This window comes from Pelophylax lessonae (genome assembly GCF_965119305.1).
Source record: "Pelophylax lessonae genome assembly, chromosome: 2".
NCBI classification, from domain to species: domain Eukaryota; kingdom Metazoa; phylum Chordata; class Amphibia; order Anura; family Ranidae; genus Pelophylax; species Pelophylax lessonae.
Genome location: NC_138769.1, coordinates 540738664 through 540757554, shown reverse-complemented (window position 1 = coordinate 540757554; position 18891 = coordinate 540738664). Strand labels below are relative to the sequence as shown.

Below are 18891 nucleotides of genomic sequence, written 5' to 3'. Positions count from 1 at the left end.
AAGCAGCAGGATGAATTCTGAAGTGTTTCGGGCAATATGATCTGCTCATATTCAGTCAAGTGCTTCAGAACTCATTGGACGGCGCTTCACAATGCAGATGGAGAATGACCCTAAGCATACTGCGAAAGCAACCAAAGAGTTTTTTAAGGGAAAGAAGTGGAATGTTATGCAATGGCCAAGTCAATCACCTGACCTGATTTCGATTGAGCATGCATTTCACTTGCTGAAGACAAAACTAAAGGGAAAATGCCCCAAAAACAAGCAGGAACTGAAGACAGTTGCAGTAGAGGCCTGGCAGAGCATCACCAGGGATGAAACCCAGCGTCTGGTGATGTCTATGAGTTCCAGACTTAGGGCTGTAATTGACTGCAAAGGATTTTCAACCAAGTATTAAAAAGTGAAAGTTTGATTTATGATTGTTAATCTGTCCCATTACTTTTGGTCCCTTAAAAAGTGGAAGGCACATATACAAACTGTTGCAATTCCTACACCGTTCACCTGATTTGGATATAAATATTTTCAAATTAAAGCTGAAAGTCTGCAGTTAAAGCACATCTTGTTTGTTTCATTTCAAATCCATGGTGGTGGTGTATAGGAGGCAAAAAGTTTAGAATTGTGTCGATGTCCCAATATTTATGGACCTGACTGTACTTTACCATTATTGGTGATATTGGAAAGTATACTATGTCTGTGCATATTCAAGCATTTTTCACAGGTGTGAGGATATTTTTAGATGTGTATTTGAATTCCTTTTTTTAGTTACTTACTTTTTATCTATCCATACTGTATACTTATAGCAATGTGCTGTTTAACGAGACGATGTCCATTTATGTATTTATTTTAAAGGCAGAACAAAGGTGTTCTGCAGGAATGCTGTCATATGAAAACACCATTTTTACTTGTCCTGTCATATAAAGAAAGTGTGGACTGCTATGATTTACATGCTTTAGCGCAACTCCCTTTTTATATTTGCTCCTTTTTCAACATACCAGTGTTTGGAGTTTTGCTGCTTAAGTCCAACAGGGGTGCGGGGTGTTTTTTGTTTTATCATATAAAGAAAGTGTTTCACTCAAAGCTCTGCAATTCAGAACCACTGAACTGCCAAACATAAATTAAATTTTTTAACAGTACAGTATTTATTTCAACTGCTCAAATAGCACTCAAATCCCCCGTCCAACTAACTGTCTAACCTAATACTGCATGTACAGACAAATCTTTCAAATATGGTTTACACATTACCAGGTGAAATAAGTAGCTCATCTTCTTGCCACATCGTACTAGCATAATTAAGGGTCGATAAAGTAAACTTGTAATCATACTAATAGCAATCGGACTAAACCAGACACTGTCCAGGAGGTACTAAAAGTAGTCTCACCCAGTCTTCGTGATTCACTAGTAGAGCATCTCAAAAATTCTATGCAAATTTTAACTTTTTAAAATCAACTATTTGCATAGGTTTAGAAAACCCACCAATGGAGGATGTGCTTTTTCATATTAATGGACCTCACACCAGATCAAGACACGAGAAGGCACTTTGTGGCATTTACTATACATAAGAAGGCTTCGTTTTGTTGCAGCTTACCTTAATGGATAAGTTCACTTTGAGAAAAAAAAATAATAAATGCACATTTTTTAGTATGTAAAAAAATAAGCATTTTTTTTGCAGCCTGTAAAGCATTGCGCCAACGATCAGCAGATCACTGTTGCCATACAGGTCTCCTGCAGATGTCAGTGTATCTGAGTGCCCGTACATCCCATACACACATAGCAGATACAATGTGACAGGAAGAATCAATGCAAAGTAAATGAATGATGCAGCCGTGTGGGTGGAGCCCAGAATGGCCATGCCTATTTTTAAAACATGATCGCTATAACGGGGAACTTCTGTCACAAGGAATGTAGGGATCGGGGAGGGGCTGCAGCATTGGGAACATGTTACATAATCCACCCTAAAAACAGTTGGAACATGTAACATGTTCCCAAAAGTGAACTTATCCTTTTAAGTAGAACTGTGACCAGGCTGTGTGCATTCCAAAATGTACATATTCATAACAAGCAGTAAATTAGCTTTTAAAAAAGCCCTCATTGAGTTAAATGCACTGTGGAGAAATTAATCTTCAAAGTTCACAACAGATGCAGTTACAAAGGAACTAATCTCTGGACAAACACCGAATCACCAATGTTTCACTTTGCTTCCTTGCACGAAAGCCTTACGCAAGGAATCGTGAGCAGAACTGTTCCCTCCATCCAAATCTCCTGAACCTGGCTCTCAGAGGCAGCGGAGCTGCAGATATCAGCTATAAAACTGAAGTAGAAATAGGCAGTTATGCGGTAGGTTTACGGAACCCCGACCGCCGACCTTAAAGTAATATGGCAGCTGGACGAGATTATACATATTCAGTGGCAAAAAAATTATAGCCCCAGTGAATTGGACAGTTCTGCAACTGTGAGCCTAATGATAGGTTTGTATTTGTGGTGCGGTATTCCCATTCAAAAAAACAACATTGCTGTAAAAAAAATAAAATAAAACAAACACAGGCATTCAAGAGGCGGCAGTATCTCCTGAATGCCTGTCAGCTGCTCTTGTACCACCCACTGAAAAGTAATCCACACCATGAAAAGTGATCCATGGCTGATTGCTTTTCCGAGACCAACAGAAGAATAAACAAGCCTTTAAGCTTGCATTTACACCTGAGCAGAGCATATTCCTGAGAGTGATTTTGAAGTTTTTTCTGGGGCATTTTACAAGATATGTGATTTTTGCATGTGTATCAAGCTTTAGACATTTGTTACCTGAACTGGGCCGAGAGGGGGGGGTTCGGTTTTGGAGGATGAGGAATTATTCAGGTGCAAATACATTCACAAAAGCATATGTAATGCATGGTGCACCCATTGAAGTCTATGGTGTAAAAATAGCGGAATATACAAAAAATACAAATGTATACTTATTTGAACATAGGGCACAGAGCATAGGTAGACTGAGCATACAAATATGAATAGGGACAATTAGAAAGAAGGAGACTCTTCATGTTGAGAGTGTTTAGGCACAGGGAAACCAGCTGAAAAATGCTAAGGTGTGAATGGGGCTTAAGGATAAATGAATAAACTGTAGCTACAGCTACAAAGGTTAGTTAGGGCTTGTTTTAAAGTTTTTTGCTGCTTGTTAATAATATGTAAATATTTTAAAGTTTAACCGGTTGCCGACCGCCGCAAGTACATATACTGCGGCAGTCAGCCCCGGCCAGGCAAAGTGACGTATGGGTACGTCACTAGCCTGTCACTGGCTTGTGAGCCAATAGCGGGCGAGCGAGCACCCGCGGAGGCGCGCGCCCGCCCCGGCTCATTCCCTAAGAAGTCAGTGCGTGTGACCGGCGGACCCGATGTCCGCCGGTCACTCGCGATCGTGCGCCGTGAAGGGAGAAAGGCAGGCGGCTAATGTGAACAAAGCCGCCTGTCATTCCCCCCTGTGTAAAAATGGAGATCACATGGTTCTACTATGTAGGACCGTTGATCTCTGTTCTTACACCAGTAGCCATGTCCAATGACAGATAGAAACACGCCCCTAGGGACATACTTAACCCCTCCTTCCCCAATAAAGTTAACCCCTTCCATGCCAGTGTCATTTTTACAGTAACAGTGCATATTTATAGCACTGATTACTGTAGTAATGTCACTGGTACCCCCAAAAGTGTCAAAAATGTCAGTCAAGGGTCCAATCTGTCCGCCGCAATGTCGCAGTCCGCAAAAAAAAAAAAAAAGCAGATCGCCGCCATTACTCGTTAAAAAAAAAAAACACAACAAAAATCTTTCCCTTAGTTAGTAAACGCAATAACTTTTGCGCAAACCAATCAAAATACGCTTATTGTGATTTTTTTTACCAAGCATAGGTAGCAGAAAACAAATTGGCCAAAAATGTTAAAAAATTTTGATTTTTTTTGGGGGGAATTTCATATAAAAAAATGTGAAAAATATTGTTATTTTTGCAAAATTTTCGCTCTTTTTTTGTTTATAGCGCATGATCACAAAATCGCACAGGTGATCAAATACCACCAAAAGAAAGCTCTGTTTGTGGGAAAAAAAAGGACGTCAAATTCGTTTAGGTACAGCGTTGCACGACCGCGCAATTGTCCGTTAAAGTCACGCAGTGCCGAATCGCAAAATACCCCCTGGTCGGAATGGGGGTAAAATCTTCCGGGGCTTAAGTGGTTATAGTCTGGTCACAGTTCTACTTTAAATATGAGCACAGTAGACAGCCATTCCCATCTAGATGATAGATAATTTATTAATGCAATGCCAAAACCAAACGTATTAATGCAATGGCAAAACCAAACAAAATAATAAAAAATCTCTAACCCCGACTTAAAGTAGAACTATAGGCAAAACGTTTTTCCACTTTGAATAGAGTAAGGGAGGATTATAAGATTTCTTTTGCCATCTGTCTCCCATTTCAGGGATTTCCCTTCACTTCCTGACCCATACTCAAACAGGAAGTGAGAGGAAATCCCTGCAAATTAGGGAATTCCTTGGGGACCCCCAGCTCACCAGAACCAGTGTCCCCATTAGAATATTTCTCCTCTATTACTTTTCTGGGGACAACCCAAAATTTGGGATTTTTTTTTTTACTTTTAATGATAATGGTTATCAGGACAAATAGAGAGGGTGAATCTACCCAACGGTGGCACAGACAACATTAAAAGCTGTCAGGGGTTCTAATCTCTCTCCACTCTATCCAAAACAAACAAAAAAAAAGTTTTGCCTTTAGATCTACTTTAAAACAGACATCACACTGAAAAATTGGATTTTTGACTTCTCGTAAAATCCATTTCTCGGATATTCATTGACGGACACAGCTCCTGTTATTCATAACCATTGGGTTATACTGTCCCCTACAGGAGCAGGACATTAGGCAGAAAAAAATTCTAGCTACACCCAGTGCAAACTGAACTGACTCGAAGGTAGACACCATCAGGCCCAGCACCCGCATGCAAGTGCAGAGGGATGACTGTCTGTTGGACAGCAGGAGACGAATTGCAGCCTGCAATTTCTGGAGTTTTTCCAGAGGAAGGAGCACTAAGGCAAAGCAGAGTCCAGAGTCAGGCCAAGATAGTCCAGCTTTGTGGACGGATCCAGAGCAGACTTCTGAAAAATGAGAATCCAGGCGAACTCCAGCAGAGTCCGTATTGTGACCTCCAGGTTGTCCAACAGAGCAGAGGGAGACCGTACAAGTAGCCCAGTACCATGATCCCCGTTGGCGTAGCAAGGCTAGCACTGGGGCTAACACTATTGTGAAGACCCGAGGAGCAGAGGCGAGACCAAAGGGTAACGCCACAAACTGATAATGATCCAATCCCACTGCAAAAACTGAGAAACAGTTGATGTCCTGCACATATCGGAATGTGAAGGTAGGCATCCTTCATTTCGACAGAGGCGATGAAATCCCCTTCACAGGAATGCCACCACCGTTCAAATGGACTCCATTCTGAGCTTCTGTACCCACACAAAACAGTTTAGCGCCTTGAGGTCCAGGATTGGACACACTTTGCCTTCCTTTCTGGGGACTGTGAACAGGTTTGAGTAAAATCCCTGAAAACGTTCCAAAGTCGGAACCAGGACAATAACTCCTTGAAGGAACAGGTCTTGTACCGCCCCAAACAGGCCCTGTAAGCGGTCTGGGGACAGGTGCAAGTTGGAAGGAAAAAGCCTTGCCGGGGGACAAGAGTGAAACTCGATCTTGTAGCCGGAACAAATGACTTTGTGAACCCACTTGTCTTGCACTAGGGAAGTCCACGGGTCCGGAAACCAGTGAAGACGTCCCCCCACCCCCAATACGGGTAGGACGCACCTTCATGCTGAAGGAGCCTTGTCCACGGGTCTGAAGAAGCCCGATCTTGGCTTGCCAGACCAGGTTTGTTTGGATCCTCCTGAAGAGGCCCTTCAAGGCTTCGAGCCCTTGTCAGTCGACCCTAAGGGATGAAAAAACTTTTTGAGTTGAGAAGGAAAGCCCACATCTACAATGAGACTTGCCCTTAGTAGCCTGCGGAAGAAAAGTAATCCCCCCCCCCCGTGAGACCATTAATGATGTCATCCAGGTTACCTCCATACAGGCAATCAGTCAAGGCCTTTTTCAAAGTCTGATCCGCAGACCAGCACTTGAGCCAAAAGACATGCAGAAGACCACTTCCAAAACGGAGAGGCGAGCCATCAGGGGAGCCGTATCCAAAAAGGCATCACAGATAAACAGCAGCCCCTGGACTAGCTGGTTCGCCAGCTCAGCAAAGGCAGGGGGGGAGCTGTTCCCCCTCCAGGTCACGGCGTAAGAGCTTAGCCCATTCAGTCAGAGCTTGCGACACTAGGGCAATGGTGAATACCAACCTCATTGCCGAACCAGCCAGAGTATACATATGGCGGGCCACGGCCTCCGCCTTTCAGTCAGCCGGATCCTTAAAGGCCGGGGACTCTTCAACAGGAATCATGGTTGCCTTGTTTAATCTGGAAACCGGAGGGTCCATCACCGGTGGCACAGTCCACTTCTTAAGAAGGGACTCCTCATAGGGGCAACGCCTAGTAAAGCGCTTAGGGATCCCACGGGGACGCTTTGGTTGTCACTCTTTAGCGACAATTCTGTCAAAATAGGCAGGGAAAGGAAACACCTTTGCCGCTCTGGATGACTTGAGAGTGCCAAAGGGTACCGGCTTCCTCCATCTTCAGGGTAGGAACCAACCTCACTATCAGAGGATTCCAGGCACGTGGTTGCAAACACAGCAGGGTGACCCAAGTCGGCGGCTGCCGAATCAGATTCAGGATCTGATGAGACAGATGAGGCAGGGGAAGGCTGGGGTGATTTTTGCTAGCCCGTTGCCTGCAAGCCACCTCCACCTGGGACATAAAGGACTCCAGGACACCGTCAGTCCATGGATGGATGGTCGGGATCCGGAGGGCCCCGCACCCTCAGAGAGGGGTTCAGGTGGGGAAATGTGCTCCAAAGACTCCATGAGTCATCAGGAAGACCCCACAAAAAAGTGTAAAACACTGCTAAGATACAACCCCCACACTGGTAGCACCACCCGGTCGCCAGGCACAAAGCACCAAGTTATCCTCAGTAGAGAGGGAGAGGACCCCACCAGACTCACCACCCACAGAGACAAGCACCCACCGCCGAAATGGCCGCCCACAGGGCTCCACTATCATGGCCGCCGCTATTGTCAATAGAAAACCACTGCAAAATGGGCGCCGGACTACATGGCCACCGTGTATAGCACACACAGACTACAAAAAAATGGCGGCACCGCGAGGTGTACAGGGACCCAGGATTGGGAGACCAGGCCTTAAGGACAGATCTAGGCAGGACAGGGGGCCCTGGCAGGAGCCCCCACCAGGTACAACCCCCCCCACACACACGGTTGATCGTCTGGTCGCCGGCAGCACACCCCCAGCCCCCATCGACAGTAAGCGCCCTGCCCAGAGGAAAGTAGCCAGACTACCCAAACAGCCCCAGCGTATGTGGAAGGGGGAGGCAGAATGAGGGACTCGGCAAAGGGGGGTGCGGTTCCTGCAGAAAGGAGGGAAACCCAGGGTCTGAACGTCCAAAGGAGGGGCCCACGTTCACCCCGAAACCCTCCAGGGGGAGAGGGGGGACAGCTACTCCCCATACCAAGAACCAGGTGGGCACCGCTCCAGATAGAACCCCTCTCCATCTAAATGGGGGTTGTCGGCCAGGAGGAACGCTGCGACTCAGGCCGGGGTCCCGGTCATATGCGACCTCGCAAGGCATTTAACTCGCTGGCAAGCCCCCGTCGAGTGGGGCTATGTCGCGGCCTAGTGTCTTACTCCTGTAGTAGGAAGTATAACCCAATGGGTATGAATACTAGGAGCTGTGTCTGTCAATGAACGAAAGAGAAAGTGGTATTTCAGTTATAAACAGAATCTTATGAGCTGGGTCACTTGAATTCTATATTTTGTAAATTCTCAATGAGTTCCTTTCTGCATAGTGTGTGAGCCTTGTTTCTACTGATCGCACAGATTCCCTTTTTCTGCTACCCCCCTTCCGCTTATTGCAATCTTCTGAACATGAAATGAATGAATCAATTTTCCCCTCTCTCCTCTTTCCCCCCCAGGCAAGCTTTCTTTCACCTTTCTTCCTATCCCCCCTTAAATAAAGGCCACTGCGGATAATGGGCAACCACATTTTAGCCTTCTCACCTCTGGTGCTCAAGCATTCCTCCAGGCATTAGTGCCTTCCTCCCCTTCCCCACTTTTATTGAGGCTTGAGCCTTGTTGGTAATGCACTTCCCCACTGTCTCGTCTCTTTGAGTCATACTGCTGCTTGATTTGTAAACCTTCCAGTTTCGTTCATAACTTGTGAAGAAACATTATGTACTGCCTTTAGGTCTAGACAAACTTGTTACCATGTGCCAGCCTCTACTATTTTATTTCTCTTTTTCCTTAAATTTACTATTGCACTTTGCTGTGTATAACATTTTGTATCTTTTGTAACAAAAATTAAAAAACCCAATAAAATCCTATGTCAAATAAAACTAGAAAAAAAGTTCGTCGAGACAAACTTTAAGTTGGCTTGAGAAAGCCTGACCAGAAAGTTTGAAAAGTTTAGATCGATCGATCGATAGATAGAAAAGGTTTGAAGATCGATAGATAGATAGATAGATAAGGTTTGAAGATCGATAGATAGATAGATAAGGTTTGAAGATCGATAGATAGATAGATAAGGTTTGAAGATAGATAGATAGATAGATAGATAGATAGATAGATAGATAGATAGATAGATAGATAGATAGATAGATAGATAGATAGATAGATAGATAGATAGAAAAGGTTTGAAATTTTTTTTACCGCCCCCCACCCGCGGTCTGTCTGCCTGTCTGGCTGGCTGCCTTGCGACAGCAATATAAGTCATCGGATTTGTTTTTGTTTTTTTTAAAGACAAGCTAAATAGAAAAAAAAAAAAAAAAAAAATTGACCGCCCCCACCCGCGGTCTGTCTGCCTGTCTGTCTGCCTTGCGACAGCAATAGAAGTCATCGGATTTGTTTTTGTTTTTTTAAATACAAGCTAAATAGAAAAAAAAAAAAAATTTTACCGCCCCCCACCCGCGGTCTGTCTGTCTGTCTCTCTGTCTGGCTGCCTTGGGACAGCAATGGGACAGCAATATAAGTCATCGGATTTGTTTTTGTTTTTTAAAGACAAGCTAAATAGAAAAAACAAAAAAAAAAAATTTTACCGCCCCCCACCCGCGGTCTGTCTGTCTGCCTGTCTGTCTGCCTTGCGACAGCAATAGAAGTCATCGGATTTGTTTTTGTTTTTTTAAAGACAAGCATGATTATCAAAGTTACTAGCATGTTGATTGAGTCTAATGGGATTTGGAGCTTGGGTCATCTGAACATCCTGTCAATGAAAGTCTATGGGCATTTTTTGGGTTTTTAATTTTAATTTTTAGGAAAACCGTAACTCAAACCAGTCTAAAAAGATATAGCACACCGAGTCAGAACAGTATGAAGGTCTGTGCCGAGTTTGGAGTATGTAGCTTGAACGGTCTAGGAGGAGATAGTGTCCAAAAATTTACCGGCCAGAAAAATAATAAGAAGAAGAAGAACTAGAAAAAAAAGTTAGTCGAGACAAACTTTAATTTGGCTTGAGAAAGCCTGACCAGAAAGTTTGAAAAGTTTAGATCGATCGATCGATAGATAGAAAAGGTTTGAAGATCGATAGATAGATAGATAAGGTTTGAAGATCGATAGATAGATAGATAGATAAGGTTTGAAGATCGATAGATAGATAGATAGATAGATAAGGTTTGAAGATCGATAGATAGATAAGGTTTGAAGATCGATAGATTGATAGATAGATAGATAGATAGATAAGGTTTGAAGATCGATAGATAGATAGATAAGGTTTGAAGATCGATAGATAGATAGATAGATAGATAGATAGATAGATAGATAGATAGATAGATAGATAGATAGATAGATAGAAAAGGTTTGAAATTTTTTTTACCGCCCCCCACCCGCGGTCTGTCTGTCTGCCTGTCTGGCTGGCTGCCTTGCGACAGCAATATAAGTCATCGGATTTGTTTTTGTTTTTTTTAAAGACAAGCTAAATAGAAAAAAAAAAAAAAAAAAAAATTTACCGCCCCCACCCGCGGTCTGTCTGTCTGCCTGCCTTGCGACAGCAATATAAGTCATTGGATTTGTTTTTGTTTTTTTAAAGACAAGCTAAATAGAAAAAAAAAACAAAAAAAAATTTTCCGCCCCCCACACGCGGTCTGTCTGTCTGGCTGCCTTGCGACAGCAATAGAAGTCATCGGATTTGTTTTTGTTTTTTAAATACAAGCTAAATAGAAAAAACAAAACAAAAAAAAAATTTTTTACCGCCCCCCCACCCGCGGTCTGTATGTCTGTCTGTCTGTCTGTCTGGCTGCCTTGCGACAGCAATATAAGTCATCAAATTTGTTTTTGTTTTTGTAAAGACAAGCTAAATAGAAAAAACAAAAAAACAAAAAAATTTTACCGCCCCCCACCCGCGGGGTCTGTCTGTCTGCCTGTCTGTCTGCCTTGCGACAGCAATATAAGTCATCAAATTTGTTTTTGTTTTTTTAAAGACAAGCTAAATAGAAAAAACAAAAAAAAAAAAAAATTTTACTGCCCCCCACCCGCGGGGTCTGTCTGTCTGCCTTGCGACAGCAATAGAAGTCATCGGATTTGTTTTTGTTTTTTTAAAGACAAGCTAAATAGAAAAAACAAAAAAAAACAAACAAAAAAATTTTTTACCGCCCCCCACCCGCGGTCTGTCTATCTGTCTGTCTGGCTGCCTTGGGACAGCAATATAAGTCATCAGATTTGTTTTTGTTTTTTAAAGACAAGCTAAATAGAAAAAACAAAAAAAAAAATTTTACCGCCCCCCACCCGCGGGGTCTGTCTGTCTGCCTGTCTGTCTGCCTTGCGACAGCAATATAAGTCATCGGATTTGTTTTTGTTTATTTAAAGACAAGCTAAATAGAAAAAAAATAAAAAAAATAAAAAATTTTACCGCCCCCCACCCGCGGTCTGTCTGTCTCTCTGTCTGGCTGCCTTGCGACAGCAATATAAGTCATCGAATTTGTTTTTGTTTTTTTAAAGACAAGCTAAATAGAAAAAAAAAAAAAAAATTTTTACCGCCCCCACCCGCAGTCTGTCTGTCTGGCTGCCTTGCGACAGCAATATAAGTCATCGGATTTGTTTTTGTTTTTTTAAATACAAGCTAAATAGAAAAAAAATAAAAAAAAAATTTTACCGCCCCCACCCGCAGTCTGTCTGTCTGTCTGTCTGTCTGTCTGTCTGCCTTGTGACAGCAATAGAAGTCATCGAATTTGTTTTTGTTTTTTTAAAGACAAGCTAAATAGAAAAAACAAAAAAAAAATAATTTTACCGCCCCCCACCCGCGGTCTGTCTGTCTGCCTGTCTGTCCGCCTTGCGACAGCAATAGAAGTCATGGGATTTGTTTTTGTTTTTTTAAAGACAAGCATGATTATCAAAGTTACTAGCATGTTGATTGAGTCTAATGGGATTTGGAGCTTGGGTCATCTGAACATCCTGTCAATGAAAGTCTATGGGCATTTTTTGGGTTTTTAATTTTAATTTTTAGGAAAACCGTAACTCAAACCAGTCTAAAAAGATATAGCACACCGAGTCAGAACAGTATGAAGGTCTGTGCCGAGTTTGGAGTATGTAGCTTGAACGGTCTAGGAGGAGATAGTGTCCAAAAATTTACCGGCCAGAAAAATAATAAGAAGAAGAAGAATAATAATAAGTTTAAATACAATATCAGTAAGTTGGCTGTTCCAAGCCAACTTAATAACTAGAAAAAAAAGTTCGTCGAGACAAACTTTAAGTTGGCTTGAGAAAGCCTGACCAGAAAGTTTGAAAAGTTTAGATCGATCGATCGATAGATAGAAAAGGTTTGAAGATCGATCGATAGATAGAAAAGGTTTGAAGATCGATCGATAGATAGATAAGGTTTGAAGATCGATAGATAGATAGATAAGGTTTGAAGATCGATAGATAGATAGATAAGGTTTGAAGATCGATAGATAGATAGATAAGGTTTGAAGATAGATAGATAGATAGATAGATAGATAGATAGATAGATAGATAGATAGATAGATAGATAGAAAAGGTTTGAAATTTTTTTTACCGCCCCCCACCCGCGGTCTGTCTGTCTGCCTGTCTGGCTGGCTGCCTTGCGACAGCAATATAAGTCATCGGATTTGTTTTTGTTTTTTTTAAAGACAAGCTAAATAGAAAAAAAAAAATTAAAATTTACCGCCCCCACCCGCGGTCTGTCTGCCTGTCTGTCTGCCTTGCGACAGCAATAGAAGTCATCGGATTTGTTTTTGTTTTTTAAAGACAAGCTAAATAGAAAAAAAAAAAAAAAAAAATTTTACCGCCCCCCACCCGCGGTCTGTCTGCCTGTCTGTCTGCCTTGCGACAGCAATATAAGTCATTGGATTTGTTTTTGTTTTTTTAAAGACAAGCTAAATAGAAAAAAAAAACAAAAAAAAAAAAAATTTTTACCGCCCCCCACCCGCGGTCTGTCTGTCTGTCTGGCTGCCTTGCGACAGCAATAGAAGTCATCAGATTTGTTTTTGTTTTTTAAATACAAGCTAAATAGAAAAAACAAAACAAAAAAAAAAAATTTTTTACCGCCCCCCCACCCGCGGTCTGTCTGTCTGTCTGGCTGCCTTGCGACAGCAATAGAAGTCATCGAATTTGTTTTTGTTTTTTTAAAGACAAGCTAAATAGAAAAAACAAAAAAATTTTACCGCCCCCCACCCGCGGGGTCTGTCTGTCTGCCTGCCTGTCTGTCTGCCTTGCGACAGCAATATAAGTCATCAAATTTGTTTTTGTTTTTTTAAAGACAAGCTAAATAGAAAAAACAAAAAAAAAAAAAAAAATTTACCGCCCCCCACCCGCGGGGTCTGTCTGTCTGCCTTGCGACAGCAATAGAAGTCATCGGATTTGTTTTTGTTTTTTTAAAGACAAGCTAAATAGAAAAAACAAAAAAAAAACAAACAAAAAAAAATTTTACTGCCCCCCACCCGCGGTCTGTCTATCTGTCTGTCTGGCTGCCTTGCGACAGCAATATAAGTCATCAGATTTGTTTTTGTTTTTTAAAGACAAGCTAAATAGAAAAAACAAAAAAAAAAAAAAAAAATTTTTACCGCCCCCCCACCCGCGGTCTGTCTGTCTGTCTGTCTGTCTGGCTGCCTTGCGACAGCAATATAAGTCATCGGATTTGTTTTTGTTTTTTTAAATACAAGCTAAATAGAAAAAAATAAAAATAAATTTTTACCGCCCCCCACCCGCGGGGTCTGTCTGTCTGCCTGTCTGTCTGCCTTGCGACAGCAGTATAAGTCATCGGATTTGTTTTTGTTTTTTTAAATACAAGCTAAATAGAAAAAAAATAAAAAATTTTACCGCCCCCCACCCGCGGTCTGTCTGTCTCTCTGTCTGGCTGCCTTGCGACAGCAATATAAGTCATCGAATTTGTTTTTGTTTTTTTAAAGACAAGCTAAATAGAAAAAAAAAAAAAAATTTTTACCGCCCCCCACCCGCGGGGTCTGTCTGTCTGCCTGTCTGTCTGTCTGCCTTGCGACAGCAATAGAAGTCATGGGATTTGTTTTTGTTTTTTTAAAGACAAGCATGATTATCAAAATTACTAGCATGTTGATTGAGTCTAATGGGATTTGGAGCTTGGGTCATCTGAACATCCTGTCAATGAAAGTCTATGGGCATTTTTTGGGTTTTTAATTTTAATTTTTAGGAAAACCGTAACTCAAACCAGTCTGAAAAGATATAGCACACCGAGTCAGAACAGTATGAAGGTCTGTGCCGAGTTTGGAGTATGTAGCTTGAACGGTCTAGGAGGAGTTAGTGTCCAAAAATTTACCGGCCAGAAAAATAATAAGAAGAAGAAGAATAACTAGAAAAAAAAGTTCGTCGAGACAAACTTTAAGTTGGCTTGAGAAAGCCTGACCAGAAAGTTTGAAAAGTTTAGATCGATCGATCGATAGATAGAAAAGGTTTGAAGATAGATAGATAGATAGATAGATAGATAGATAGATAGATAGAAAAGGTTTGAAATTTTTTTTACCGCCCCCCACCCACGGTCTGTCTGTCTGGCTGCCTTGCGACAGCAATAGAAGTCATCGGATTTGTTTTTGTTTTTTTAAAGACAAGCTAAAAAGAAAAAAAAAAAAAAAAAAAAAATTTACCGCCCCCCCCACCCGCGGTCTGTCTGTCTGGCTGCCTTGCGACAGCAATATAAGTCATCGAATTTGTTTTTGTTTTTTTAAATACAAGCTAAATAGAAAAAACAAAAAAAAATTTTACCGCCCCCACCCGCGGGGTCTGTCTGTCTGCCTTGCGACAGCAATATAAGTCATCGGATATGTTTTTGCTTTTTTTAAAGACAAGCTAAATAGAAAAAAAAAAATAAAAATTTTACCGCCCCCCCACACGCGGTCTGTCTGTCTGTCGGTCTGGCTGCCTTGCGACAGCAATATAAGTCATCGAATTTGTTTTTGTTTTTTTAAAGACAAGCTAAATAGAAAAAAAAAAAAAAAAAAAATTTTACCGCCCCCCACCCGCGGGGTCTGTCTGTCTGTCTGCCTTGCGACAGCAATAGAAGTCATCGAATTTGTTTTTGTTTTTTTAAAGACAAGCTAAATAGAAAAAAAAAATAAAATTTTACCGCCCCCACCCGCGGTCTGTCTGTCTGTCTGCCTTGCGACAGCAATATAAGTCATCGGATTTGTTTTTGTTTTTTTAAATACAAGCTAAATAGAAAAAACAAAACAAAATAAAAAAATTTTTACCGCCCCCCACCCGCGGTCTGTCTGTCTGTCTGTCTGCCTTGCGACAGCAATAGAAGTCATCGGATTTGTTTTTGTTTTTTTAAAGACAAGCTAAATAGAAAAATCAAAACAAAAAAATTTTTACCGCCCCCACCCGCAGTCTGTCTGTCTGTCTGTCTGGCTGCCTTGTGACAGCAATAGAAGTCATTGAATTTGTTTTTGTTTTTTTAAAGACAAGCTAAATAGAAAAAACAAAAAAAATTTTTACCGCCCCCCACCCGCGGTCAGTCTGTCTGTCTGTCTGTCTGCCTTGCGACAGCAATAGAAGTCATGGGATTTGTTTTTGTTTTTTTAAAGACAAGCATGATTATCAAAGTTACTAGCATGTTGATTGAGTCTAGTGGGATTTGGAGCTTGGGTCATCTGAACATCCTGTCAATGAAAGTCTATGGGCATTTTTTGGGTTTTTAATTTGAATTTTTAGGAAAACCGTAACTCAAACCAGTCTAAAAAGATATAGCACACCGAGTCAGAACAGTATGAAGGTCTGTGCCGAGTTTGGAGTATGTAGCTTGAACGGTCTAGGAGGAGATAGTGTCCAAAAATTTACCGGCCAGAAAAATAATAATAAGAAGAAGAATAATAAGTTTAAATACAATATCAGTAAGTTGGCTCTTCCAAGCCAACTTAATAATAACTAGAAAAAAAAGTTTGAGACAAACTTTAAGTTGGCTTGAAAAAGCCTGACCAGAAAGTTTGAAAAGTTTAGATCGATCGATCGATAGAAAAGGTTTGAAGATCGATCGATAGAAAGAAAAGGTTTGAAGATCGATTGATAGATAGAAAAGGTTTGAAGATCGATCGATAGATAGAAAAGGTTTGAAGATCGATCGATCGATCGAAAAGGTTTGAAGATCAATCGATCGATCAAAAATGTTTGAAGATTGATCAAAAATGTTTGAAGATCGATCGATCGATCAAAAATGTTTGAAGATCGATCGATCGATCGAAAATGTTTGAAGATCGATCGATCGAAAATGTTTGAAGATCGATCGATCGATCGAAAAGGTTTGAAGATCGATCGATCGAAAAGGTTTGAAGATCGATCGATCGATCGAAAAGGTTTGAAGATCGATCGATCGAAAATGTTTGAAGATCGATCGATCGAAAGGGTTTGAAGACCGATCGATCAAAAAGGTTAGAAGATCAATCGATTGATCGAAAAGGTTTGAAGATCGATCGATAAGGTTTGAAGATCGATCAATCGAAAAGGTTTGAAGATCGATCGATCGATCGATAGAAAAGGTTTGAAGATCGATCGATCGATAGAAAAGGTTTGAAGATCGATCGATCAAAAAGGTTTGAAGATCGATCGATCGGAAAGGTTTGAAGATCGATCGATCGAAAAGGTTTGAAGATCGATTGATAGATAGATTAGATGAGTTTGAATGAGTTTACATTGATTAGCATCAAAGCTTGATTGAGTCTAGTGGGATTTGGAGCTTGGGTCATCTGAACAGCCTGTCAATGAAAGTCTATGGGCATTTTTTGGGTTTTTAATTTTAATTTTTAGGAAAACCGTAACTCAAACCAGTCTAAAAAGATATAGCACACCGAGTCAGAACAGTATGAAGGTCTGTGCCGAGTTTGGAGTATGTAGCTTGAACGGTTTAAATACAATATCAGTAAGTTGGCTGTTCCAAGCCAACTTAATAACTAGAAAAAAAAGTTCGTCGAGACAACTCGATAGAAAAGGTTTGACGATCAATCGATAGAAAAGGTTTGACGATCGATCGATAGAAAAGGTTTAACAATCGATCGATCGATAGAAAAGGTTTGAAGATCGATCGATAGAAAAGGTTTGAAGATCGATCGATCGATAGAAAAGGTTTGAAGATCGATCGATCGATAGAAAAGGTTTGAAGATCGATCGATCGAAAAGGTTTGAAGATCGATCGATCGATAGAAAAGGTTTGAGGATCGCTCGATCGATAGAAAAGGTTTGACGATCGATCGATAGAAAAGGTTTGACGATCGATCGATAGAAAAGGTTTAACAATCGATCGATCGATAGAAAAGGTTTGAAGATCGATCGATAGAAAAGGTTTGAAGATCGATCGATCGATAGAAAATGTTTGAAGATCGATCGATCGATCGATAGAAAAGGTTTGAAGATCGATCGATCGATAGAAAAGGTTTGAAGATCGATCGATCGATAGAAAAGGTTTGAAGATCGATCGATCGATAGAAAAGGTTTGAAGATCGATCGATCGATAGAAAAGGTTTGACGATCGATCGATAGAAAAGGTTTGACGATCGATCGATAGAAAAGGTTTGAAGATCGATCGATAGATAGAAAAGGTTTGAAGATCGATCGATAGATAGAAAAGGTTTGAAGATCGATCGATAGATAGAAAAGGTTTGAAGATCGATCGATAGAAAAGGTTTGCGATCGAAAAGGTTTGAAGATCGATCGATCGATTGAAAAGGTTTGAAGATCGATCGATCGAAAAGATTTGAAGATCGATCGATAGATAGATAGATAGATAGATTAGATGAGTTTGAATGAGTTTACATTGATTAGCAATCAAAGCTTGATTGAGTCTAGTGGGATTTGGAGCTTGGGTCATCTGAACATCCTGTCAATGAAAGTCTATGGGCATTTTTTGGGTTTTTAATTTTAATTTTTAGGAAAACCGTAACTCAAACCAGTCTGAAAAGATATAGCACACCGAGTCAGAACAGTATGAAGGTCTGTGCCGACTTTGGAGTATGTAGCTTGAACGGTCTAGGAGGAGTTAGTGTCCAAAAATTTTCTGGCCATAAAAATAAAAGAGAAGAAGAATAATAAGTTTAAATACAATATCAGTAAGTTGGCTGTTCCAAGCCAACTTAATAAGTTTAAATACAATATCAGTAAGTTGGCTGTTCCAAGCCAACTTAATAAGTTTAAATACAATATCAGTAAGTTGGCTGTTCCAAGCCAACTTAATTAATAAAGCATTTGAAAGGAAAAGTGGAAGCTGTTTGAAACTGTGCAATAGTTAATGGCGGGAATCTGACTGCAGGGATTACAACACCAAATTCCTAAGATAAACCATGAGGTGCTTTACCCTTCTGGTATCTGGCAAAAATAAAATTAAAAAAAAAGGCAGACTCTTTAAATTATCATGTGCAATGATGTCCCCCAGATGTAAAATGATTCCACTTTTCCTAATGTTTGCAGCAACATCCTTTACTGCCTCTCAATCTTCATTAACTTTTTTCTGAAACCTAAAATTCTGTCTGCAGAGTTCGTTTGTAAACGGAAGAAATGTGTCAATTTTAAACTAATTCCTTGATGGTAAATAATAAACACATCAATCAGTATTTTCACTGGAGAACACATACCAGGCTGAGGGCTGGTCTTATGTTTTTGAGCCTTTTCCTTTTTAAACTTTGGCACAATGCGAAATACTGTGCTTCTGCTGTTTCTTTTAGTATATTCCATAGGAGGATCCTGTTAAAAATAAAGAGGATAAGCTGCTATTCAAAAACCTTCAGTCTTCAAACGCAAAGCACAACAGTCAATATCTCTTTGTAATTTAAATAAAAGCTAACTGATGAATTACACAAGCAAATCACTTTAGGAGTTTTAGGAAACCATGCCGCTGTACGCCATTATCATCCTTATTCCTATACCCATTACATAGAGATCTCATACCTCCTCTTCATCTGGCTGCAAGACATAATAGAGCCAGGGGATCTCTGCAAGCTTTGTTAACTCCACTTCTACATCATGCAGTGCACTGGACAAAAGTTCTTCATGATGAGATTCGAGCTGCTGTAATACAATGAACAATTAATATAAAAACCATCAGCCATTTGCTACTATATTATCATATTAAAATACAACAAAAACATACTAGCATTAACTCAGATGGGCAGGTTAAAGTATTTGTTTACTTCATTTTTGGTCAGAGAAGAGAGTGTTAATGACTATCAGGGTCAGCTGGATTGTTTTTTTTGCACGCTGACAGAGAAAAATAAATAAATAAATAAAAATAAA

The 18891-nt window shown here is 40.6% G+C and overlaps 1 protein-coding gene across 5 annotated transcripts in view; it reads right to left on the bottom strand.

Annotated features, from left to right (window-relative positions):
* Nucleotides 1-18891, bottom strand: part of DGKH (diacylglycerol kinase eta) — a 588450-nt gene that overhangs the window by 67925 nt on the left and 501634 nt on the right. For all 5 annotated transcript variants that reach the window (XM_082244880.1, XM_082244879.1, XM_082244881.1 and 2 more), the window contains 2 exons: nt 18547-18666; nt 18234-18342 (listed from right to left, as the gene is read on the bottom strand). In XM_082244880.1, the coding sequence (XP_082101006.1) occupies nt 18234-18342; nt 18547-18666 (229 nt within the window). The remainder of the gene's footprint in view (nt 1-18233; nt 18343-18546; nt 18667-18891) is intronic.